This window comes from Salarias fasciatus, chromosome 19, assembly GCF_902148845.1.
Source record: "Salarias fasciatus chromosome 19, fSalaFa1.1, whole genome shotgun sequence".
Taxonomy (NCBI): domain Eukaryota; kingdom Metazoa; phylum Chordata; class Actinopteri; order Blenniiformes; family Blenniidae; genus Salarias; species Salarias fasciatus.
Window position 1 is genome coordinate 353,679 of NC_043763.1, and position 27,119 is coordinate 380,797.

Here is a 27,119-nt window from a genome sequence, read left to right on the forward strand (position 1 = left end):
GCCGAACAGGACAAGGGAAAAAAAAAAAAAAAATAAAAAAAAAAAAAATAACCGGGAGGTTGGCGGTTCGATCCCCGCTGCCGCAGGCGTAAAACTGTCGTTGTGTCCTTGGGCAAGACACTTCACCCATGTTGCCTAGTATGAAAGTTGTGAGAGTGAATGGTTGGTGGTGGTGGGAGGGGCCGATGGTGCAGGTTGGCAGCCTCGCCTCTGTCAGTCTGCCCCAGGGCAGCTGTGGCTGCAGCAGTAGCTTACCACCACCTGGTATGGAGAGAATGAAGAATGCAATGTAAAGCGTCTTTGAGTGTCCTGAAAAGCGCTGTATAAAACCAATGCATTATTATTATTACATTTTATTGATATAATTCATTTGTATAATTTTCACCGTTTTTACTTGTTTTTTTACTAATTTGCCTGATTTTTTTTTGTTTGTTTGAATTTGTTCTTTTTCAATTTCTGAGTTTGTTGCTACTCCTATAGTTTTCTCTATTTTGTGTGTGTGTGTGTGTGTGTGTGTGTGTGTGTGTGTGTGTGTGTGTGTTGCTTGACATGTTTCTGTGTTGAAAAGAAAAACAAAAACATATCCTGGTTTCATGTACGTTGAGGAGACAGTATGCTGAAAACCCAGGACATGTAGCGATTGATTTATCTGTATGTGACACTTTGAGATTTGTTTGAAATGGAAAGTGCATTATAAATAAAATGTATTATTATTATTGTTATTATTATTATTATTATTATTATTAACACAAACAACATATGAAACTCATGAACATTTAAAACCTGTAAAATGGCAGAAATGGCAAACAGTAAAAAATAAACAATAATAATAATAATGATAATAAAAAATACAACTATGAACCGTTTTAAATGCTCATTTTCAAATATTTTATAAATTGACATAAATTCGTAGCACACCAGCTGGTTTGGATGTTTTCACCCAGTAGTGTTTGGTGGAGTTGGAGTCTTGCAGGCCTCTGCACTGGTCAAGTGTTCTTCAGGTCGGCCACACTGTGCTGTAAAACACGCCGCACGCATGACCTCCCACTGGCCTGTGGCTGCTTTGACTGGAAAACAAACAGTGCTAGTATTGTTTTAAGGAAGTTCATTACAAGTTAAAGAACCTGGTGAAGTAAATCTCTTTATTAGTGCTACAAACTTCCCTTCAGACAAACCGAAACACAGCACCAAGCAGGGAGAGTAAAATGATTTATTTAGAAACTATTATTCATTTTGAAAATAGGTTTGAGTGATCCAGTGATAAATGCAAATAATTCATAATCAGGATAAAGTGCAAAAAATGTAATTTGGTTACAGCATTTGTACAAATATCATATTGGGAATGTGTTACTGAATATACAGGCACTTCAGGGTCAGCAAACTTTTCACCTCAAATGCCTGTTTGCTGACTGTGGGAGAAACGTCCACACAGGGAGAACATGCAAACTCCACAGAGTCAGTACTCCAACCGAGGATCCCACCGCTTTGGAATAATGAACATTTCCATACAAAAGATTTTGAAAGGTCCCATTCTTATTTCATAAATCTCCACAATCCCTTTCTTCTTGCTTATTTCTTATAAAAAAATAAAAAAACCATGAAAGATTTCTTCCGGCCTGGACTGCAGTGCTCCTGTCCCGGGCTGGGAGAACCCTGGTGTTCCAGGGTCTCTGTCCCAGCTGACAGAGCAGCCGGATCACTTGATCTTGGATGGTTTGAGTTGGTTGACCTGCAGGTGAAGCGTTTTGTGGACGGCCAGAGTCCTGGACTGACAGAAGCCTTTCCCACACTCCTGGCACTTGAAGGGTTTTTCTTTAGAATGGATGTACCTGCAGACAGGGACGACAACGTTAGCCATGTCAGCGCCACCTGCAGCACGTCCAGCCACTGACACTACAACACTGATCATTTGGCAATTCTCAGATGAACTCCCAGAGTTTGCTTGGAAGAGAACCGCCTGAATCCTCTGTGATCAGACGTGAGGACTGGGAGTTTTCCTCAGCTCTGCTGTCCAGCCGACACAGAAGCATCCTGGGATACTGTCAACACTGTTTCAACTCTAATGGGGAGCATCAAGTGAAACCTCGACAGAAGCAGGGAAACAGTGAACCAGTAGAGGCGAGTCAGGATGCCAGCTGACCTTCTTTCATCATGTCTGTACAGTGTTTTACTAAAACGTCCACAGACCACAACCAAAACCACTCGTTGAGAATCAGTTCTCAGCTTTTCAATTCCCTGGAACCATTTGTCACTTTTGCGAATGATTCCTGAATCCTTTGGTAAGTTACAAAACGTGCAGAGTGACGTGATTCAGCAGGAAACATGGCGTCCAAACAGAACCGCGGTTCTCTTTCAGGACTCACAATGACAACAGGGAAACTTTAAAGCTGGAGATTTTATCAAAGGGAGGAAATCCCACCGACTGGAGAAACGTCTGAGCGCAGCAGCTGATCCTTCTGACTGATCTGCTCTGCAGAGGATCCCAACCAGGAGGCACCAGCAGCAGGAGCACATCCTCTGCTGGGAATACAGCAGGAAACTCACTCACTCACTCACTCACTCACTCACTCACTCACTCACTCACTCACTCACTCACTCACTCACTCACTCACTCACTCACTCACTCACTCAGTCAGATTTCCACTTCACTGTGAGGAAAACTAAACTGACAGGTTCATTTTGAACTGTTAGAATTTGTGGCCTCAGCATGAGCATCAAGTTCTTTCCAAACAGGACTGAGTATTTCTTTTTTTAAGGTGCAAACAACGTTAAACTGTCACTAAAGGACGACTCTGTCAATACAGAGAGCACGGTGCTCGCGTTAACTTTGAGCCTAAATTGAACTAAAATATGAATAATTTCAGGCTTAAGTGTGTCAGCATTCAAAGGACATCATGAAAATGACTCTAAACAATGTAGTTCATATGCCAGGCCTTCAGGTGGCGCTGTCACTCTGCTGCAGAAATACACTGGAGAAGAAGACAGGGAGCACGAGCTCATTCCACTGCGCTCTGTAAACAAACGCAACACGAGAAGATGACGTCCTTTTAAAGGAAGAACCATCAGGAGCGTCTGCAGGACGCCGGGAGGACGGACTGAAGAACTGTCTTTTCACCACATTTTGTCTGTTTTCCTGTCCGCTCGGACTGGAATTTGCCAGAAAGACTTGTCCGTTGTCCACGTTTGGCAAAGTGTCCGCTCTGTTAAGTGTGTGCTCGCAGTCTGATGGGCTTCTGCCCTGAGCCACCAGACAGCTTTTCATTCAACCAGAAATATTATCACCTTTTGATCTTGAGAGATCTCATGGCACGAGGTCCTGTCACACCCCTACGGACAGACGGACGGCGGACGGACGGCGGACGGACGGCGGACGGACGGACTCAGTCACTGTCCCTCACTCAACAACTCACTAACTCCCTCACTCTGCCTGTCACGGTGGTGCCATTCACCTCATTGTAAAACCTGCTTTGCCAACTGAGAAAATCAATCGGAGAACTGATCAGAGAATCGATTCTGAACTGAATCGTAAATCTGAACCAAAATCAAATCGGACTTGTAAAAATCTTATCAGCTCCCATCCCTTGTCAGCTCGGTGGTAACCAATACCAGAAGAAAAGACAATCCCAGACGGAAAGTGGGGACCTAAGGGAACATTTAGTACAAATAGGAAGGAAAGGAAGGAAGAGTTCAGTTGTGAGATTTACGAAGCGGATCTCCTCAGTGATGCAGGAACATGTAAAGCGACCTGAAGGATATGTGGATATGGGGTAGGCTTGACCCAGGCCTTATTCTGCACCTGCTTTAAACAGACATTTCACACAAAAAAATGTTGGGTTATTTTTGCAACGAAACAGCTGGGTTGAGACTGTTGGTTAGTTTAATTGGGTTGTTTTAATTAAATTGGGCAATCTGCCGTATCGGCCCGAATATAGTACGACTCTGATTATAAGATGATCCCTATTTTTCAAATATCATTTTGTGAAAATAAAAATATGTTGAAGACATTAAGGTTCCTCATAAAAGAACTTTTATCGTACAATTATTCTAAACTCAAAAACTCACAACAGAGATAATATTTAACGTGGTTTAAGATTTAAAAAAATTATTGCAGTATTAAATAAATAATACTTTCTCTTTCTCAAAATAAGCAACAATAAACAACAATTAAGAACCTCAAAGGTTCAATAACTGCATTAATGATGTAAATAACTTTAGAACCATCAAATTCAAGTTCTGTTCAGCTTCATGAACATGAATAACTCAGCCTCCTGGATGCTGGGTTCAGTCTGGCCTGTAGAGAACAGTTCTTCAGAGAGGAAGCAGCAGGTTTCAGCTGCTCTGAGCTTTTATTACTTTCTCCTGAAGGCTGCAAAACTGAAACAAACCAGATAAACATAGAAGTGAAAAAATACAAAAGATATATCACAGCATCCATTACTGTCTAGAAACAAAACAAGACAGTATTTAAAATCAGAGCTGCTAGCTCAATGCTAACCATTAATGGAAACGCCATTGACATGCTAACGGAATTAGCATCTGCGTTGAAACTTCAAAACAAACTGACAAACTCACAAGTATCAGTTCCACCTCCATCCTGAACATCAGCTGAGTATACTCGAGTACTGACAGGCAGGTATTCTGGATGCTGTTTGAAATGAAGCTTAGATAAACAAAGAGCAGCCACACTGCTCAGTCTTCTTCTCTCACTGCTGCAGGCATAGACATCATATAAGAACGAGATGCCTTAAGGCGGAGTCAACAACGTCATTCACTGGCGGCCATCTTGGTACAGTGGACCACTCTGGGCCGCTCTGTGTAATCTAAGGGAAGGTGAGTGATTTACACAAACTAAAATACGCTTAACTCATTGAATTCTTGACGGATTTACAGACGGTTTGATTTATTACTAACGTTAAGTGGCTAGGATTCAGATTAAATATTAAAATCACAACTTTTCTTTTTGAAAAATGCTTGTTTAGCATGTTTAACTATTAAATATTGTGTTTAAATATTGCAAGATTGGTTTTGACCCTGCCTTTTTAGAAATTTACCATCTACTTTCATCTTATTTAATTAGATTTTCTCTGTCTCTCTCAAATTCTCAATTTTTACATGGGCTGAATATATAAATAAAATGACCCCAGCATATTACATACTGTATTATTTTTCCTTATCCTTATTGTTAAAGGGAAAAAGGTGGAACATATTGACAAAAAGTTTTAATGTCTGAATACTTTTCCTTCCATTTTTAAGGTTTCCTAAAAATCAGAGAGCGCAGAACGAGGCACTGGGAACTTGAAGGGACGATGTGGCTGACGATCGGTCACTGCTCTGCAGCGACCACTCAGAGGATTTTGACAGGACAGGGCCGGCTGTCAGGCTGAAGGCTGCTGCTGTGCCAAAAATCTTTAACTTCCCTGCTCATCTGCAAAGGGTGTTTATCATTGGCCCATAAGAATTTGAGGTGGACAAATAAATATTGAAATGTGTGTAACGCCGGTCGGGATGTTGACCACAGCGTCCTGGCTAGCCTAGCTGAGTCAGCTAACTCCACGGCCAAGAGCTGCTCCACCACTGTCAACGTGGGCCTCCTCAACGTCCGCTCTCTCAGCAGCAGGGAGCGTCTCATCCACCATGTCCTTGTGGATCGAAAGCTGGACTTCTTGTGCCGAACTGAAAGTTGGCAGCAGCCGAATGACTTTGCCTCTCTGAACGAGTCGCTCCGCCGGGGTTTGTTTACATCTGTCAACCCCGCCCGTGTGGGCGGGGCGGAGTCTCGCCGTGTTACACCGCCAGAGCTGGAAAGTGGCGCCGGTACCTGCTGCTCCGGGGTTCTCCTCCTTCCAGTACTCTGCCTCACTGCTGCCTGGACCCTCTCCTCTACCGTCTACCGCCCGCCAAAATATAATAAAGACTTTCTGAATGACTTTTCTCACCTACTTACTCACTTCTCATCTCTGTCTCAAAATACAGTTATCCTTGGTGGTTTCAATATTCATATGGACAATACCACTAATCCTCTCTCTAAAGATTTTTCATCCTGTTTAGAAAGTTTTGGTTTGCAGCAATACATCAACTTCCCAACCCACTGTAAAGGTCATACTCTGGATTCAGTCTGCTGCTCTGGGATCACTCCTCTGACTTTACTCCTCACACGCTTCTATACTCTGACCACATGCTAATTACTTTCAACACTTGCCTCTCTCTATCCAAAACGATCCTCCCCCGTACCATCTCATTCCGCAATATCAAAAACATAAATGTTGACACCTTCTCCTCGGACATTAATAAGTTCCCAAGCACACCTGTCAGTAGCTCACCTGACGATCTGGTCTCCCACTACAACAACAGCCTCCATACACTCCTGAACAGTCGTCCTCCACTAAAAACCAGATCCGTCTCTTTCTCCCACTCTGCACCCTGGTTCACCCCGGTTCACCCCGGTTCACCCCGGTTCACCCCAGTTCACCCCAGTTCACCCTGGTTCACCCCGGTTCACCCCGGTTCACCCCAGTTCACCCCGGTTCACCCTGGTTCACCCCGGTTCACCCCGGTTCACCCCGGTTCACCCCGGTTCACCCCAGTTCACCCTGGTTCACCCTGGTTCACCCTGGTTCACCCCGGTTCACCCCGGTTCACCCCGGTTCACCCCTGCCCTCCGTCAGCTCAAATCCCGAGGTCGACAGCTGGAACGGCTGTACAACAAACCTGGACTCACCATACACAAAGAGATGTACAATAATCATGTCATGCTTTATAAGGACCATATTTCCTCACTACTCTGGTCTAATTCACACAACTCAACCCTGTTCTCTCTTCTCAACATCACAAAACCCCCTGACTCTCTCCCCCAGCACATGCAGTCTACTGATTTCTGTAACTCCCTCATGTCCTCCTTTGTCTCCAAAATCTCTGATATCCACCAGCAACTCTCTGCATGTGGTCCTGCAGTCTCTGGAGTCTCCACTCTCCCCGTCTTGCCCATCGTAACCCCACTCTCTAGCTTTGTCCTCCCCTCAGTCCAAGTCATTTCTGAATTCATTCTTAAAGCCAAACCCTCCACCTGCCAGCTGGACCCCCTCCCTACAGTTCTTGTAAAAACCTGCTTACCTTCACTTGCTCCCCTCATCACCAACATCATTCATTCCTCTCTTATTTCTGGCACTGTCCCTCACTCATTCAAAACTGCTACTGTGATCCCTATTCTGAAAAAACCCGGCTTGGACCCTTCCAATTTCAATAACTTTTGTCCTATTTCCAACTTACCCTTCCTCTCCAAAATCCTTAAAAAATCTGTAGCCTCTCAACTCCACAATCATCTCATCACCAATGACATCTACGAGCAGTTTCAATCCGGCTTCTGTCCCCCACACGGTACTGAAACATATTATATGTGTTATATGTGTGTATATATATATATATATATATATATATATATATATATATATATATATATACATATATATATATATGTATATATGCTACATAGACTTTTTTGTTAATTATTATGTGTCTATTTTTCATTAATTTTGGTTGTTTCTGTATTCCTCAATATTTGTTTTTATGATTTATTTTATAAATATGTATATATATATTTGGTCTATTATTTTAATTATTACCGTATTGGCCCGAATATAACACGACCCCTATTTTTCAAAGATCATTTTGTGAAAAAAAAAATGCTGAAGACAGTAAGGTCACTCATAAAACAACTTTTTATTCTACAATTATTATAAACTCAAAAACTCACAACTGAGATAACATTTCACGAGATATAAAATGAAAAAATATTACTACAGTACTGAATAAAAAATATATTCTCGTTCTCAAAATAAGAAACAATAAGCAACAAATAAGAACCTCAAGGGGTCCAAACTGCATAAATGATGTAAATAACTGTCCAGGTCCTTCAGCTGAATCAGGCTCTGGTGGTGGACATTCCGTCTGTCCGTCTTTCAGAGACGTATTCACTCTCCCTTCTATCAGTCTCTCTGAAGCGTCTCTCAGGACCACGGAAAGCTTTTCTCATAGCGTTAGCATCTGTAGTGTTTTTTCTGTGCTCTCCAATAAGAACGAGGCTCTGCTCCACCAGACCTCCTGGCGGCTTGGCAGTAGTTTGATGACTCTGCTGCGTTGATCACCATCAGTTTAAAGTTGGTATCATAACTTCTCCTCTGTTGTTGCTCAGTTGTCCAGCGTTCAGCCCCTTTGTTCCAGATGATCCGCCATTTTTCATCAGATCATTTGATCTCATTTCATCGCTCCACTCGCTCTCTGGTCAGTGACACTTTGGCGCCATCTAGCGGCGCGGATGCGTATTGACCATCTACCGTAAGTCCGCGATTATAACACCACCCCACTTTTGAGGATGCAATTTCTGGAAAAAAAAACATCGTCTTATATTCGGGCCAATACGGTAAATATTGATAATAGAACTTTTATGTCTGTGTGTGTGTGTGTAGTGATGTGACCAATCCACTTAATGTAATTTTTTTATCAAACATCATGGTTATGCCTATTTGTAAGCATGCAGTTAAATATCTACATGTCTGATGTTTGTAACAAACCAAGTCGTTTGAAAATCGATTGAAAATTGAGCAATCAGTAGTTATTTCAAAGTTGACGCTCAATTGACATTAATGTGACGAGTGAGCAAGCGGCCCTGTACCAAGATGGCCGCCATGTGACCAGCCATCGGGTTACAGCACGCATGAGCCATCTAGTGTTTGTATATATATCTATGGCTGCAGGCTGACACTCTGTCCAGCTCACTAGCTCCCCCTAATGGGGGGCGGAGCCACTGCATGAAGTGAGGCAGGACAGCTCACCGGGACTCTGGCTCCATCTAGTCCTCCATCATAGCACCACCCCATTTTTGAGAATACCATTCCTGGAAAAAAAATTCTTATATTTGGACCAATGCGGTAATAATCCAGACTGCTGGGTTATTGTGGTTGGCAGCTGAGTTATTTGCTGTTGGGTTGTAATTTCCAGTATAATGTGTTGGGTTATTTCGGACCACCCAACATGTTGGATTGACACTTGCGCATGCGCGACCAGTACTGACATATGTATCGGTATGCTGCTGTAGCAAAAGAGAAAAAGACTGTTACAATAGAGACGCTGCTGGCAGATTCTTCTAGGGAATACAGAGAGCTTTATTTCAATCTGAGTTGTATTGTCGCATTTAGGTGCGCAGCATGCACATAGGTGTATGTGCATGAAAACCTCATCCAGTGCAGATAGAGCTTCATCTGACCAGTCTTAAATAACACTCCAGTCCAGTTGGTGGCGGTAATGCCCCAAGATGGTGGCCAGCCGCCAATAAACAAAAGAGAAGAAGAAGAAGAAGTTATTTTTCTTAAAAAAATGATTTAAAAGAGTTTATATGCTTAGTTTCTAAAAAATTCTGTAAATCACTGTTCAGTATTTGTGATACTGTAGCGGCGTGGGGGCCGCTTGTGGCCACTGCCCCAAGTGACTGTGCCGGTAGCCGCAAGGCACTATGGGTAGGGATTGTTTGGGCCGTTTCGGGACGTGTTTCATGTTTGATTGTGTTCATTTGTGTTTCCCGTGACTATTTGCCATTTTTCCATTTCTTTGAATTAAGTTGCGTTTGTGTCCAGTGGGACCGGGGACTAGAGGGATGGCCAGGGGAGAGGCCTGGCCTGCGTGCCGGCGTGGGTGAGTTGTTGTAACAATAAAGCGCTGGTGTGTTGAAATTTAAAGAAGTCTTGTCATTTCTGTTGCTGCTCCATTTCAAGTTGATGCTCCAGCATCACAAATAATATTCCAACGCTGCAGCGGCAAATTGAGACAGAAATGAAGATTGACAAATCACTAATCTGTGAATATTGAATTTTAATAAATAATTTTCTCAAATTTTTGTGTCAGAATACATTTAATCAATAAATAATGACCATAAGAATATTATATAAGTAATAATTAGAAATTAGCAACCCAACTGATTGAGTAAAAAGAACCCAACAGTGGAGTCAAACTGAGCCTGTAGCTGGGTTATTTGAACCCAGCTGGGTTGTTCAAATAACCCAGCTGTTGGTTTGAGGAAACCAACCCAACTTTTTGGGTCAAAATAACCCAGCATGTGTTCGGTCCGATATTTAACCAGTGCTGGGTTAAAAAATAACCCATATTGGGTTGTTTTTAATCCGACATTTTTAAGTGTGTTGAAAGCAGCATTTAGTATCTGTTTTTTTTTTTTTTTTTTAAAGATTATAAGTAGCCAGAAGCTTGATGAGAGGAGTTCAGTATTTGTAAAATCATCAACAGTGATTTTTTTGCCTGCTGAGGACTTGACCTGGGTTATCACAGAGCAGTTTGTTGCAAATCTACATAGTTCATGACAGAACAGCTTGCAGGTGTGTCTGTAGTCTGACGTAATGACTTCCTTCAGCTGTGCGGATCACCACGGCGGTGGACTGCAGTGCACCATGGTACGGAGTTGGAGGGAAAACCTACGTACCTACGACTATGTACTGTTGTAGAAGGCTGGTGCATGGCTTTAAGAAATGTGTTGTGAAATTATGCTAAATCAATACACCACAGTTTGAAGACTTCCGAGACCGTCTAAAATGATTTTTCCAAAAAATGAAGCATGTTTGATAGTTTAATACGGTCTGTGTGGATTCCTACAACCTTGCACCATCACTCACTGCAGTTGGCCGCCATGGTGACCCGTACAGCTGGGCGGACGGCTCTCCTACCTGTGGTCCCTGAGGTGGTCCTGTCTTCTGAAGGCCTTGTGGCAGATATCACAGGTGTACGGCCTCTCGTCTGTGTGTGTTCGCTCATGAATCAGAAGGTTGTAGGATTTGGTAAAATGTCGGCCACAGAACTTGCAGATAAATTCCTTCTTGGTCTTGGAGGGCAGTCGGCCCCGGGTGGACTTGCGCTCTGCTGAGGGCAGTTTGGTGACGTCCAGCAGACAACCCAAGCCGGCCGTGCTCAGATGTTGAGATGAAACCTGCACTGCAGCGGCAGCACCGCCCACGCTCAGGTCCTCCACCTTCAGATGGTCCTCCTGAGTGGCCGCCACTGCCAGGTTGGCAAAGTCAAAGCGAGGCTTGTTCTTGGAGGTCTGCAGAAGTCCTGCTGAGTCCTGCTTGGGCTGCAGGAGCTGGGGGAAGAGGGGTATGGACGCCATGCCCGAGAACTGGGGTGGCAGCTTAGAGATTGCGCCGCGGGCCAAGGTCAGGTGGGGGTAGGCGAGGGTCCACTGGTGCAGGTGGATGGCATGCAGGGCACTGAAGCTGTAGATGTTGGGGAAATAATCAGCAGGCAGATGGAGACCTGTAGAGCTCTGAATGAGCGAGCAGTTGGCCAGCTGAAAGGACGGATGTAAAGGGACCGGCGCAGGTAACGTCTTACTGCCCATGGCAGCAACATCCACTCCAGCAGGCCTCCACACTGAAACACAAAACACACACCTGAGTCACACTCACCTGCACTGTCTGCTCAAACACTCCTGAAGACAGACGTAAACCACAGTGGCCCTTCGAAGGCAAGCTCAACGCCTTGGTTACAGTCAGTGCTGTCACAGATTACTTGAAAGGGAAATCCAATTACTGATTACTGATTACTCATAAAAAAGGTAATCTAGTTACTTTACTGATTACTTCAATATCAAAGTAACTAAGTTACTTTAAAAGTAACTTCGGTACTTTTTACCGATTTCCTCCCTTTCCTGCCTCAACATAAGAATGACAACTGGTTGTTTAAATAATACTTTATTGAAAGTGCACAAACCTGAATCATGAAAGTGTTTTTTTGTTTCTGTTTCATCGGCTTTACAACACAGAAACTGGTGTATAACAGACAGTGTATGAAATGCAGACTGAAGCATAACACCACATGCACATCAATACAAAACCAGCCAATTATAACACAGGAAAACAAGAAAGTCCCCTTTGCAATATGTGAACAATAATATCTGAAAAATTCACATCAAGAAAAAAACAAAAACAATGTGCAATGTGCTGTAGAAACGCACAATGAAGATAAATGTTCATGTTTCAGAATAAAAAAATGCCAAATGTCACAGAAATAGTAACTGTTTGCCGTTCGGTGCCTCATTCAGCAGCGCTGTGTGGTTACGCTCAAAGATGTCTCCCAGCTGGATGATGCCTCAGTCGTGTAACATATCGTTCGAAAGCTTGCAAGACGTAGAACGTCAACAAACTTTATTTAAACTCCCTAAATTAACGACAAGCCCACAAGATGGCGACAAGGGGCAGCACATCTAATTCTGGCGCATGACGCTCTTTCACCGCTCCAGAGGATTATGACGTTAGTTTTGGTCAGAGGAGAGCGGATAGATGGAAAATGACCACAAAACGGTGAGGAAATAAAACATGTTGAGTTTGGTGTGAACAGCTTTGAGGTTTGGTGAAGAAGTGTGTGAGAAACATGCGATCTGAGGTGCTGGCTGTGAGATGTGAAGATGGGTTTTGGGTTTGTTTTGTCTTTTGGGTTTGTGTGACGGGAGCTGCTCGGCTCAGAGAAGATTCTGCCTGGTATCATCTTACAGTAAATGATTTTCTAGTTTCATTTGATATCCAGTATGGTGGGAGGAGCAGACGGATCTTGCGTTCTGTAGCGTTTTGTGTAGAGAGGTGCGGGGGAGGGGGGCGTGTCCATTTGTTGCATCTGGATTTTAAAGTTGTTATAAAACAAACACTCGGTGTCAAAGTGCAGCTGGAGCCTCAGGTAGTGAGATGAAGGCTTCTGGTTTGAGACACAACTGAAATAAAACATCCACGCAGCACTTTAGTCTCTTTTGACACCTGGTGAAGTCGCGCACAGCTGTCGGTCCGTCGGGCCGAACTGGTTAAATAAATTAATTAAATTAAATCATAGTCGTGATGCGTGACCCGGCGTTTTGTCCTCCCCTGGGAAAACGTGACATGCGGCGTCACTCCCAAATGCAAGAGAAACATTTTCTCTTAGAAATTCACTGATACATATATTATGAGGCAGTAACGCACAGTCACTTAGGAAAGTAACTTTAATCAGATTACTGGTCTGGAAAGATGAACGCATTACATTGCTTGTTACTGAAAGAAAGTAATCAGATTAAAATAACGCCTTAATTAGTAGCGCGTTAGTGACAACGCTGGTTACAGTACAGAAGAGGAACACCTGCCACAGCAAGGAAACCTTCCAATCCTTCTTTTACATCCAGATTTACATCTGCTTAAAACAGGTCCTTCTCAAAAAATTAGCATATTGTGATAAAGTCCATTATTACCTCCGCCAGGAGGTTATGTAATCATGTAAGTTTGTTGGTTGGTTTGTTGGTTTGTTAGCAAGATCCCGGAAAAAGTAATGGACGGATTGCAATGAAACTCAGTGGAAAGGTGGGTCTTGGGCTAACTTAGAATCCATTACATTTTGGTGATGATCCGGATCACTGTCTGGATCCAGGAATTTTTTTAAGGATTCTTTATCACTGAGAGATAGGGAGTCTGTCACATGGTTGGGCAGGCCCGCCGACAGGGGGGACAAACGCCTGGTTCACAGGAAGCGCCGCTTCCGACGCGGAAGTGGAAGCGCCGCGCACCGACTGTCAGATCGGCGCCTCTGTTAACCTCTCTGACGGCTCATACAGGAGGGTAGCGGCTCGCGCCGTGGACCGCGGCGCTCCGCTCCTCTCTATGTTTTCCACGAGCCACGCCGTGGACCGCCAGTAGCTGGACAGAGCAGATCGCACCACACAGGAAGTCGGGAACTGAAAATACGACAGAATCCGGTCCATGGTTTGGATTCATATACACAGGCCAGAGGTTATTTTTCCTACCTTGACATGTTTCGGCTGCCAAGCTGCAGCCTTCCTCAGAAGTGTCACGTGATGTTGTCTGGTCGGCTGATTTAAACAGATTTTGGCGCCAGCTTCCTACTGGGTGCAGTAGGATGACAGCGCCATCTGCAGTCCGACTTCTTCAGCACTGTGTCCCAGGTATGGGAAAGTTGATACGCCCCCTCTGCCCGGTTCACAGTCTGGGGGGGCGTTTCCGGATCTCGATGGCCTCCCTGATCCAGCGGTGGTACTTGTTGCTTTCTGTGCTGATGATCTGGGCATGGTCCCAGTCCATGAGGTGGTTTTCCCTCTATAGTGATCGGAGAGGGCAGACTTCAGCTGTTCCTGCTCTGCCTGTCGTTTGGAGGAGCGTGTGCACGCTTTAGATGTTTCTTTTTCGCATTCAATGCGATGTTCTTTTGTCCTGATGTTGAAGGCTCTGCCAGTCTCCCCGACGTAGGATTTGTTGCACGACAAACAAGGTATTTCGTAAATAATATTGCATTTGTGTTGTGGCTCTATTTTGTCCTTGGGATGTACTAGTAACTGCCGTAGTTTAACCTGTGGTTTTACTGGGGTGCTGATGTTGTGCTTATTCATGGCCTGTTGTATTCTCTCTGTGATCCCTCTGATGTATGGAAGTGTCACCATGGCCCTGTCTTGTTTCTCAGTTTGTTTAGTTGTTGTTCTCTTTTTTGTGTCTTTGTTTTGTTTTGCTTGTTGGCGGCCTTTGTTTATGGCCCACATTGGATAGTTGCACTCTCGTAGTGCTTTTATGATGTGTTGTTCCTCCTCTTTTCTGTCTTCTTCCTGTGTGATTAGTTTTGTGCGTTCGAAAAGGGTTCTTGCGACTGAAAGTTTGTGGTTAATGGGATGTTCTGACGTCCAGAGGAGGTATTGATCTGTGTGAGCGGGTTTCCGGTATATGTGAATTTTAATGCTGCCATCTTCCAGGTGTTTTATGTCCAGGTCCAGGAAATGTATGGTGCTGTCTGTTTCCTCTTCGTGGGTGAACTTGATGTTGTTTGTGTCATCCAGTGTGTTGAGATGATCCGTGAGTTCTTGTGTGTGTCCTTTCCTTGTTATTTCCCAAATGTCATCCACGTACCTCTTCCAAAGGGAAAGGCCGCAGTGTGGTGGGACTGTTTTGAGGGCCCGGGCCTCAAGGTCTTCCATGAAGAAGCCGCTCATTATGGCAGACAGCAGACCCCCCATTGCGAACCCCTCCTTCTGCCTGTAGATGGTACCCCGATACTGGAAGTAGGTGGAGGTGGAGACGAATTCCAGGAGCCTTGTGATGTCCTCGACAGTGAGTGGGGTCCTTCTTTTTAATGATTTGTCCTCCTTGAGGCGATTATGTACGATGTGAATTGTGACGTTTATGGGAGTTTTTGTGAATAAAGAAACCACATCATGTGAGATACATATTTCATCTTTTTGGATTGTTATGTCCTTCAGTGTTGATCTGTGAGTCCAAGGAGTGGTTTTATGAGGTCAACCAGTGCTTTAGACAGATTGAATGTCACAGACCTGATGCTATCCACAATGGGTCTCAGCGGTGTTCCAGGTTTGTGTATCTTGGGGGTTCCATAAATTCTAGGGGTGATGCTTGCTGTGGGGATGAGATGATTGTATGTCTCCTTACTTATTTTTTCGTCATTGAGAAGGGGTTTGAGTAGTGATTTCAGGGCCTTCTTTTTGTCTTCAGTTGGGTCTTTCTTTAGAATTTCATATGTGTTGGAATCCTGTAGCATAGTATCCATTTGCTTTTCATAATGCTCCGTGTTCATTATTACTGTGGCTCTCCCTTTGTCTGCTGGTAATATGGTGATGCTCTTGTCTTTGGCGAGTGTTTGTGCTGCTTTCACCTCCTCCTTAGTCATATTGGCTGGTGGTAGCTTTGCGGATTTTAAAATGCCTGCTATTTCGTTTCGTAGTTCTGACTTTTCCCCCTGGTCTTCTATTGATTTGCACGCTATTTCAGTAGCTAAAATGTAGTCCTCATACGGAATTTTAGCGGGTGTGATGGCATAGTTCAGACCCCGGGCTAAAACGCTTTGCTCCGTGGTGGTTAAAGAGCGACTGGAGATGTTGTGCACCCACTTCCTGGATGCTACGTCCTGCGTGTTACGTTCCCTGTCTTGTTTATTTTGGATTAGTGTTTCTAATTTCCTAACTTGGCGATGTTTGGCTTCTGCGAACTGCCATTCGTGTGCGTGCTTCAGATGTGTTTCTATCAGCTTGTATGTGTCCTTGTCCATATTGCATGTCTGTCTGAAATGTGCCGTTTTTTGTGCTAATGTCAAGTTGATTTCTTTTACCTTGTTTGCCGTGCAGCGGATCCTTTCCTGTAGCAATGCACTTTGCGCTCTCCTCACGATTCTGTCCGCGTTCTGCGTTGGTATGGGGTTCTTTAAGTCCAGGCTTGTTGGTATGATGCCTTCGTCTCGGCACCGCAGGTTGAATCTCAGGTGATTCCGGAAACGCGCTCTCTTCTGTTCCAGCTGTTCCATGCAGCGGAACTCTTTGACACAAGTTTGTCCATGATTCGTTCTTAGTAGTCCGAGGGGGCGTATCAACTTTCCCATACCTGGGACACAGTACTGAAGAAGTCGGACTGCAGATGGCGCTGTCATCCTACTGCACCCTGTAGGAAGCTGGCGCCAAAACCTGTATAAATCAGCCGACCAGACAACATCACGTGACACTTCTGAGGAAGGCTGCAGCTTGGCAGCCGAAACATGTCAAGGTAGGCAAAATAACCTCTGGCCTGTGTATACGAATCCAAACCATGAATACAAAAAAAGGCCTAATGAACCTTATCGGAGAATCCGGTCCAGTTTCAAATTAAAATCAAGTAAAATGATATAAATTATGTTGCCTTTCGGTTTTCGTTTTCAGATAAACACACACACACATACACACACACACACACACACACACAGGGAGAGAGGGCGAGAGAGAGACGCCGCAGCGCTCCGCTCCGGTCACAACGTGGTTTTATTATATCTGGTGTTCTTCTGGTTGCTGGTGACTGATTTGAGCTGTGGGGGAGGTCTGCCTCTCTGGGTGCCAGTTTCTAGTTTTCTTTAATGTACTAATAAACATTACACTTTCATATATGTTAGATTCATTACACACTACTGAAGTAGTTCAAGCCTTTTATTGTTTTAATATTGATGGCATTGGCCAAAAAGTAAAGAAAAACCAACAATCCCTATCTCAAAAAGTTAGCATATTATGAAAAGCTACTCTACACGAGCTATTAACCTGATCATCTGAATAAACCAGTTCACTCTAAACACCTGCAAAAGATTCCTGAGGCCTTTAAAAAACTCCCAGCCTGGTTCATTACTCAAAACCGCATCCTGGGTCAGACTGCCGACCGGACCGCTGTCCAGAAGGACATCATGGACGTCCTCAAGCCAGAGGGTGAGACACAGAAAGACATTTCTGAGCCAACAGGCTGTTCCCAGAGTGCTGTATCAAGGCCCCTCAGTGGGAGTCTGTGGGAAGGAAAAAGTGCACAACTGCACAACTAGAAGAGGTGACGGACCCTGAGGAGGACTGGGGGGGGGGGGGTCCACTGTGTTTCATCAAGGGCAGGGTCAATGCAGCTAGCTATCAGGAGATTCTGGAGCACTTCATGCTGCATCTGCCGAAAAGCTTTATGGAGATGAAGATTTCAGTTTTCAGCAGGACCTGGCCCCTGCTCACAGCGCCACAACCACTGGGAAATGGTTTACTGACACGGTACTGCTGCCAGCTCTCCTGACCTGGACCCAGAGAGGATCTGTGGGATACTGTGAAGAGGAAGTTGAGAGTCAGCAGACCCCCCACTGTGGATGATCTTCAGGCTGTGGAAGCATCCTGGGCCTCCAGAACCCTCCGCAGAGCCACCGGCTGATGCCTCCACGCCACGCCGCACTGAAGCATCATTTCTGCAAAAGGAGTCCCCACCAAGTATTGAGTGCAAAAGTGAACATAATTATTTGAAGGTTGACTTTTTTTGTATTAAAAACACTTTTCTTTTATTGGTCGGATGGAATATGCTCATTTTTTGAGATAGGGCTTTTTGGTTTTTCTTCATTTTTTGGCCAAAATCATCAATATTAAAACAATAAAAGGCTTGAACTACTTCAGTTGTGTGTAATGAATCTAACATCTATGAAAGTCTAATGTTTATCAGTACATTACAGAAAATAATGCACTTTGTCACAATATGCTAATTTTTTGAGAAGGACCTGTATAGGCCAATGTTTTCACCAATGTCTTTAATTTATTTAGAAAAAAGAAAGAAAACTACCACCCAACTTGCATGCTTAACAATTTAAGAAGAAAGTGCGAAAAAGTAAAATACAATATGTACCACCAAATTATTTGGTAAAATCATTTATAGTATTAATAATTGGGCATTGCTTTACATTTGAATTGACATGAGCTTTACCATTTTAATATGGGTTACTAAATGAAATATTACATATGATGTAAGCAGGGCATCAGGCTGAGTTAGGAATAAATATTGTTTTTGACATTACTGTTAAAACTTGACAGGGTCGCACAGTGGCAGCTTGATCCATAACTTCAGGTCAGGAACAGAAAAAGCTCTGTCCCCTCTGAGCCTCCGTCCGGACCTGGGTACTTGTTTTATACCTTAGTTTTTACATTGGGGTTGTATTTTAAGAACAGGCAGAGTTTGAAGTTGTTGAAATGACTGTAGTTGTTGAAGTCTGTTTTGGTTTACTCTGAATACAAAAAAATAAACAAAAGCTGTTTTCAAGTTTAATTTCTGTTTTTCTCTCTTAGTTACAGAGCTCCTGACAGTTACATTAGATTGTCAATTTGTATCAAATCGGATTGGATCGAATCGAATCGCTAAATATTTTTTATGAATCGCCCTTGAATCGAATCGTAGCCTGTGAATCGAGATCGAATCGAACCGTTTTGTGGGTCAATGATTCACACTATATATATATATATATATACATATATATATATATACACACATACTGTACAGCGACAACACCAGAGGACAGACTGCTGTTAATGACAGAGGAGGACAACCTGACCACTGCTGGAAAAACGTCTTTAAAAAGGTGAGGAAGAACAGCATCTTGGGGGAACCCGAGGGCTTTACGTGGGCAACCACATCCTCTAAAGGTGATAAGGTCACTGCTCAAACTCATGAAATACACCAGAGCAGTGAATAGAGCCAGAGGGGTCAGGGGTCAGGAGTGAAATCAGAGCCTGATGGTAAACATCTTATCACTGCAGTGAAGGACGTTCTCACAGGTTGCAGAGGACGAGTCCAAGGCAGGCTGCGAGGTGTTAGGAACCCAGTCGATTGTTCTGTGGAGCACTCCTGGGTCATGACAATTCCACAATAATGTTTGACAAATGGCTTTTCAGCAAAGCACGTTTCAGCAAGCAAGCAAATGAAAGTGCTTTATGTCAACAAGCATGAACACGCGGCAACGACAAAGGTGGTGGAAAACAAGGACCTACTGCAAAAAAACAATGGAGTATTTAATATCAATGCAAGTAAAGGAAAAGTAAGAAAAACAAATCAGCAATGTGAATAGTGGACAGACTGCTGTGGAATTCGTACCGACAACTCATATGCTTGCAGGAAGAAGATAAAAAAAACATACTTTTATGAAGAAGTGTGTGTGTGTGTGTGTGTGTGTGTGTGTGTGTGTGTGTGTGTGTGTGTGTGTGTGTGTGTGTGTGTGTGTGTGTGTGTTTACACGTTTTTCCTCGTGGGGAGATTTCTTGGGTCCCCATGAGGGGAAACAGCGTTTTCTTGACCATGTTGCTGTTACTGAAAAAAGTAAAAGTGCAAAAACATTTCTTCAGGGTTAGGCTTTGTTGTGGTGTGGGTTAGGGTCAGGGTAAGGGTCAGGGTCAGGGGCTAGACATGAATGGGAGTCAATGGAAGGTCCCCACGAGGATAGGAAGACAAAAGTGTGTGTGTGTGTGTGTGTGTGTGGGTGTTTCCAGAAACAAGCCCAGGTTTGTTGAGGGCAGAAGAAGAGAATGGCAGAAATACCTGTGAGCTGTTCCATCAGGTTTGATAAGCAGAAACAACAATAGACAATACAGTATCTGTGTGTGAAGCAGCATGATGGACACGAGCCACAGAAACTGGTTCCACGCTGAGCTGACTCCTCCTCTGTGGACGAGCTGAGACCAAACATTCAGTCACACGGCATCACAGTGCTGCATCTGTTCTCCCATATTCAACACTGATTGATTATTTCAACATTTTGGTTCACGAAAAGAAGCGTACCAGTCACCGTGATTTACCGGTGGTGGACTGACAGCTTTGGCCTGTAATATTGTAAATATTGGGTGGAGGCTGAGTCAGGAGAAGCTGGTTTACAGCAGCAGAGACCAGTTGCCATGGAAACAGCCCAACAAGCTGGAAGGAGAGACCTGCTGCTGCTAGCTAGCTAGCTGGCTCTTTATTGCTACCGCTAGCTGTTCACAGGCTGGAATGAGGGATTTTACACACAACAAATCGAAGAAATGTGAGAAAAGCCATAGTGAACATATGAGCAGCTTCCCAGCTGAAACGGTGGACCTGGACATGCAGCCTGAGTCCATGGTTGATGATGGAATACAGGTTTTTGTCTGATAACTACTGGAACGGCTTTGATTCAATGGCATTATAAAGTGCGGTGTTTCGATGGTGAGAGAGCCCTCTAGTGGGTATAGAGTGGTACTGCCACAGAAAAAGATCACTAATCGTTGACATCATGTGTAACCGGTTAGAAGCCCCGCTTACACCAGTAGAGAAAACTAGAAAATTCCCGCGGAAATTTTGGCTTTGTGCCTGCCAGCTGCTGCCGAATGTGTGTGTGTGTGTGTGTGTGTGTGTGTGTTAGTATTTATATAACTTCTCCATACTCCTCCTGAGCTCTGAGCTGCGATCAAATGGAAAAGATTTTAAAAACTTGGAAGAAGTGCAAAAAAGCTCAAAAAAGTTACAAAATGTTTTAAAAGTTGAAAAAATCTGAAAGAAACTGAAAAAAGCTGATAAAGGTTGAAAAAGTTGAAAAAAGCTGAAAAAGGTTGAGAAAGTTTAAAAAATTGAGAAAAGCTGAAAGGTTGAAAAAACGGAAAAAAGTTGAAAAAAGCTGAAAAAGGTTGAAAATTTTGAAAAAACTTGTTAAAAACAATTCAAAATTTGAGAAAGGTTGAAAAAATTGAAAAAACTTGGTAAAAGTTGAAAAAGGGTTGAGAACGTTGAAAAAAGCTGAAAAAAGCTGAAAAAGTTAGAAAAAGTTCAGAAACGTTGAAAAAAATGTCAAAAAGTTGAAAAGTTGAAAAAGCAGAAGAGAGCAGTAAACAGCGGTAGAGTCAGTGTCAGAGTAACAGAGGATCAATAGAGCTCCAGTCTTAAAGCTCGGCGAGGCGACGTTGTCCAAAAACACTTCTTGTCATCCTGAGTGAAATGCTCCTCGCCCCCTGGGAGAAGTCAGTACATTATGAGGACGGAAAAAATCTGACCACTGCAGCAGCCACAGGCGTGTAAAAACTCCGACCAATCGTAAGGCGCGGACCGCTCTTCTGGAACCAATCAAATCCCTTCGCCGTTCTACCAGCCCCCTGCATTTCAGTGGCGTGCACTGGCCCTGGTTCAGAGCACGCTGCCAAGGCGCCCTCGGCGCTCGCGGCTCGCGTGAAAAATAGAAGGAAGCGGAGCGGCGTGCTGCGCTGCTATGCGCGTTGTGTGCGGCAGTCAGAAAGGTTCATAACATTGGAGGCGATCACAAACTCCGTACGCGTGGCGCTTCCGCGTCCAGTGCGTTCGCTCCCAACGGGAGCTCCTCCAATGGGGCGGGAGCTGGGCGGAGCCTTGGGAGATGCTATATTCGTGCTACATGCTAGTTTTCCAAGATTGCCGACCTGGCTTTAATGGAAAAATCCAGACTAATTGAGGAGCAGTCAGCACAACAGGTGTGTCTGTTGCCATGGAGACCAGCAAAATGTTGCACTCTCCTCAAACAAACACCTCTGGAGAGAGAACAGTTTGAGATTCAAAGTGACTCAATTTTATGTGTCACAAGAAAAATTCCTACGTTTTGAGCTATAATTTGTAGGGGTGGGACGAGACACAAACTCCACGAGACGAGATGTCTCACGAGATGGAGTCCACGAGATCGAGACAGGACGAGACCGGGGTTGGTGCTGAGCTGTGGGGAGCGGTGCGGTAATCACATGCAGTGTTGGAGCGGCGCAGCCCCCCCTCCCCCCCCCCCCCCCCCCCCCCCCCCCCCCGTGCACTGCGCCCGAGGCGGCCACCTAGTTCACCTATCCCCATTCAAACCGCGGTGCACAGACAACGCCATGACTGCATTTGCACTTCCTGCCACTAGGTGTGCTGTTTGCATGTTCAACCTTATTTTACACAGACACCACAGAGGAAGAAGGGCTGCAGGCTGCAGGCTCTCTGCATGTTGTTAGAGAAAGAGTGTGAGCCGGCAAGACGTGGTCACATGTTCATTGATGCGATGCACCGTTTTTTCAATAAAAGAGAAGAACTGAACGATCGTTTCTACACATTTTATTTACTTAGTAGCAGCTAAACTGTATCACAGTAGTTTGTGGACTCAAAAGACCAAGATTCCTTGCAGATAGAACATGGCAAAACAGTATTTCATGTCCCTTTCGACCGGGTTTTTAAATATGAATATGAGCATATTCAGGGTTTTGCACGTCTTTATATGGCTGTGCGCCGTGTAATGTATTATTCTGTCAATATTCCAGTTGATAAAGAGTCATTGCCTGCATGTAAACGTACTTAATCTCACGGCATTTCGATCTCACGAGATCTCGTGACACGAGGTCTCGTCCCATCCCTAATAATTTGTGAAGATTGAGGCAGAAATATGGCCGGTGGGACGAGAATAGAATTTATTTTTTGTTTTAAATTCCAGAGCCTCCCGCACTCTAAATTCCTTTCTCCCGCTCTAGCTTCTCCAATACACCCATTATAAACTCCAAAAACAGCTGAAATTCTCTCTGTACTTGAAGGCTCATCATTTAAATTTGGTAAAAGATACTGAAATAAGGTTTTGACACCTGTGTAGAGGACAAAAATGCCTACGTTTTGTTATATAAATGACATCCCTACATGAAAGTATGGCTACTCAGCGTGGAGTTGTATGGGGATGAATTTTTTGGTGATTTTTGGGGGCCTTTCATCCAGAATACATGGGAAAAAATTGCCAGTTTTTGGCAATTTTCTCAGCAATTTTTCACCGGAACGCCAACAAAAATAATAGCACACCATTCCTGGAATTTACACACGTTTTGATGTGACTTTTGTGATGCTGCTCCAAATGGTGTGAGACTAGTTACGCGCCAAAGTTTGCGTGATTAATGATAAAATGTCGACCCTGGAGGAGCCTCGTCTTTGCGCCTTGCCAAGGCACAAAGAACTGTACTGACACCGCTGCCATAAACCTCCACAGCAGCGCTGGAACTGTGCGCCTTTAACAATCAGGGCATGGGTTACTGCTGTTAACTACCGGTTAACTACAGGTTACAGCTGGTCACTGTTGGTTACTGGTTTCCAAATCATACATTACAAATGCAGTATTTTCATGGAAATGGAGTCCTTCATAGAACATAGAACGTCCTCCAGCTGTGTGTGTGCGTGTATGTGAATAACTTATGTGTAGCAGAACCAGGTCAGAGGAGGAGAACCTGCAGAACCAGGCTCAGAGGAGCAGAACCTGCAGAACCAGGCTCAGAGGAGGAGAACCTGCAGAACCAGGCTCAGAGGAGCAGAACCTGCAGAACCAGGCTCAGAGGAGCAGAACCTGCAGAACCAGGCTCAGAGGAGCAGAACCTGCAGAACCAGGCTCAGAGGAGCAGAACCTGCAGAACCAGGCTCAGAGGAGCAGAACCTGCAGAACCAGGCTCAGAGGAGGAGAACCTGCAGAACCAGGCTCAGAGGAGCAGAACCCTGCAGAACCAGGCTCAGAGGAGGAGAACCTGCAGAACCAGGCTCAGAGGAGCAGAACCCTGCAGAACCAGGCTCAGAGGAGGAGAACCTGCAGAACCAGGCTCAGAGGAGAACCCTGCAGAACCAGGCTCAGAGGAGGAGAACCTGCAGAACCAGGCTCAGAGGAGCAGAACCCTGCAGAACCAGGCTCAGAGGAGGAGAACCTGCAGAACCAGGCTCAGAGGAGGAGAACCTGCAGAACCAGGCTCAGAGGAGCAGAACCTGCAGAACCAGGCTCAGAGGAGGAGACTCTGGCTGCTCCGGTAGGGTGAGGGGACAGAAAGAGAGAAAAACGGAGGACAGAAATGCCCACTATGATTCTATTGTAGCTTCTTTACAGAGAAGAACAGCAGCATGATAAAGATTTGGCTGGCCCTGGATCAGACCCTCTTTGGAGCCAGTTTTGGCCCCTAAGCCACATGTTTAACACACCTGATCTCACTGGTGTCTTTATCATATACCTGAGGCTGAGCTGTGTCAGCATCAATTATCTGAAGACAACACTAAAATATTTTTATTAGGGCTGTCACTTTAGTGCATTAATTAGATTAATTAATTACACTGCAAATTAGTGCACTAAAAAAATGAGTCTCAGAGTAATAATAGCACACTTGAGTGGCAATTCAATGTTCCGGTTGTCTCATTTAGAGGGATGTTCTACTGTAGTATTCATTCTGAATTGCTGTGTTAAGTTAGTTTTAGTCTTCATTTTGAATTTAGTTTGCTTCACTGGATCTTTGAGACTCAGCCTCATTTTATTTCAGAATTTTTTATCTATATTTGTGCTGCATTTTTGAATAGTGCACCAGGCCGAATGGCTGGATGTATTTAAACTTTTTCTTCTGTTGAATTTCTTTAATGAAACTCACTGAAAGTGTTATTTAAGTTGCCTGACTGTGCTTATAATTTATGTTTGGACGAGACGTCCTGAATGAGCTTCATTCATCATCAACAAAAATGTGGATTTGAAACCTTCTCTTCTGGGTGTTTTCATTTGATCAGTCATGAACTACAGTTCTGTAACGTCCCTGAACTGGAATTCTTCTCTTGGGGACCTAAAGCTGATATGAGATTAAAATGTGATTAATTAGATTATTAATTACAAATCCTGTAATTAATTAGATTAATTTTTTTGATAGCATGACAGCACTATTTTTTGTTTTATTAAACACTGTATTTAACGGATGGAAGCTGTTCAGAGAGTCCAGTCTGTCACAGCTGTCTGACTGCTCACATTACCGGATATCTGCTCTTCCAGCAGGACACTGAACGAGACCGTCCACGTTTTTTAATCTATTCATTCATTTTTCTGTTAGGATTTGAAAATAACTTTATTTATTGCTGTATTCTGATTTTATACCCAGCAGAGAAGACAGATGAATTTAGACTGAAGCCTTTCTGACAGACCTCTCCGTTTCTGTTTTTGGCTAAAATAAATGTCATATTTGACGATGCTGGGTGTTCAGCTGACACGGAGGAGGCTTCACCTCAGTTTGTTCAAATTATACAGCATCTCTGAGAAACCTGGAGATGTGAGATTAAAATCAGTTCAGACTGAAGTAAAGGTGCGAATGAATGTGAAACAGAGGGGAACCGAGCGGAGGCGGCAGAACGGAGGACAACCGGAGCAGTGAAGCGTTCGGTCTCACCGGTGAAGCGGCGCTGGGCGGCGGCCGAGCGGCGGAGTCAGCGGGGCAGCGGCGCTCCGGGTCCGGGCCAGAGGGAGGGAGCGTCGGCGGCAGCGGCGGGCGGACTACCGGCCTCCGCGGCGACACCGCCTCTTATCACACCGGGCTCAGCCCACGGCCGGCCCACCGAGCAGCACGCTGCTCATCCCCAACGGCGGGTCCGAACCCAGGAGGGGCAACCTGCGGCCCGAGGGCCCACGCCGGCCGGGGGACGGGCTCCGGTAGGACCGCCATAGATTTCAGACACTGAATCCAGCCGCTGCCGGAGGGAGACAGACAAGCAGCTCCGTTCATTTAAAAAAAAAAGAAAGAAAAGAAAATATCAAGATTGAAATAGTTTCCTTTGAAACAAAATGCTCAAGTTTTGATCTTGAATTTTAAAAAGTTAAAATCACAGCATTTAAAGGTGCATTAAAGGGCCTGTATCATGCTTTTCTAGGTAGTCCAAACCCCATTATTGGCCTTAACATGGTAATAGTTTATTTTTGGCACTAAGGAAAAGTCATTTTGTGAGAAATAAAAGATTTTCTGGGGCTAATTCTGAAACCTGGAATCAGGGCCGGCCCAAGCCTCCATGGGGCCCTAAGCAAAATTTGAGTTTGGGGCCCTCCTTTACTGTCAATATTGATCATTCACATACCTACTATAATCATTTCATGTTCTACTCTGTCATTACGAATACACTTGTAAAACTAGATGTCAGATCTTTTTGTTGTAGTTAGATTGTCATCCACAGGCCGTGGAAGCAGACAACAGATTAGCAAACTTGAAGAAAATTCTTTCAATTGATATTTGACAAAGTCAACAACTTCCCTACTGGCCACACGGGAATCAATGCTTTAGACCTCAAAGAGCAGCCTGGCCTGTTTTACCTATGGTTTATAATCTGAAATGACAGGAAATTCAGCAACAAGAGCAGCCTGGGGCTGATTTACTTAATAATCAAAGTGATATAGTATTAAGTGGGGTACTGAAAGTCATCTGTGCCAACTAAAAGCAACAAAATAACTGAATCAGTTGCTGTAAACGCAATCTGCTTTATTATTTTATTTTTAAATAATCTTCAACAACAAATGTACAAAAACAGACAGTATGAAACAAAATTTTCTTTCTGAGTCTGTCAGGAAAGATGGACACTCAGCTGGATCTACCGGCGGACCTGCTGGTCCCTGCTGGTCCCTGCTGGTCCCTGCTGGTCCCTGCTGGTCCCTGCTGGTCCCTGCTGGTCCCTGCTGGTCCCTGCTGGTCCCTGCTGGTCCCTGCTGCAAACCGGATGTTGCTGAATTAGTCGATGAAACATCAACCTCGATGACCAAAGATGAAGGACCTATAAGGAAATTAATATTTTTTGACAAAATTATTAATCTGAGAATGTTCTGCAGTACAGTGAGTAATTACAATGACTGTTTTGTTGTCAACTTACCAGGTAGAGCTGAGGCTGCAGCAGAAACAGAGGGGGCAGAGGTCACAGATGAGGCAGAGGATGGAGATGGACCTAAGATGAAAATCAACAACAACAAAAGCTAGCCATGTTAGATGTTATATTAAAACTATGCTGTTTATCTCCCTTGGGAGATTAATAAAGTTTTTATCTATCTAT

The 27,119-nt window shown here is 44.2% G+C and overlaps 1 protein-coding gene across 1 annotated transcript; it reads right to left on the bottom strand.

Moving 5' to 3' along the window:
• Window positions 1-1,197: 1,197 nt before the first annotated feature.
• osr1 (odd-skipped related transcription factor 1) lies at window positions 1,198-25,547 on the bottom strand. Its single transcript, XM_030116553.1, has 3 exons — window positions 25,481-25,547; window positions 10,725-11,427; window positions 1,198-1,829 (listed from the first exon to the last, which is right to left on the bottom strand). The coding sequence occupies exons 2-3, from the start codon at window positions 11,393-11,395 to the stop codon at window positions 1,697-1,699; spliced, it is 804 nt and encodes a 267-aa protein (XP_029972413.1). The 5' UTR covers window positions 11,396-11,427; window positions 25,481-25,547; the 3' UTR covers window positions 1,198-1,696.
• Window positions 25,548-27,119: the final 1,572 nt, after the last annotated feature.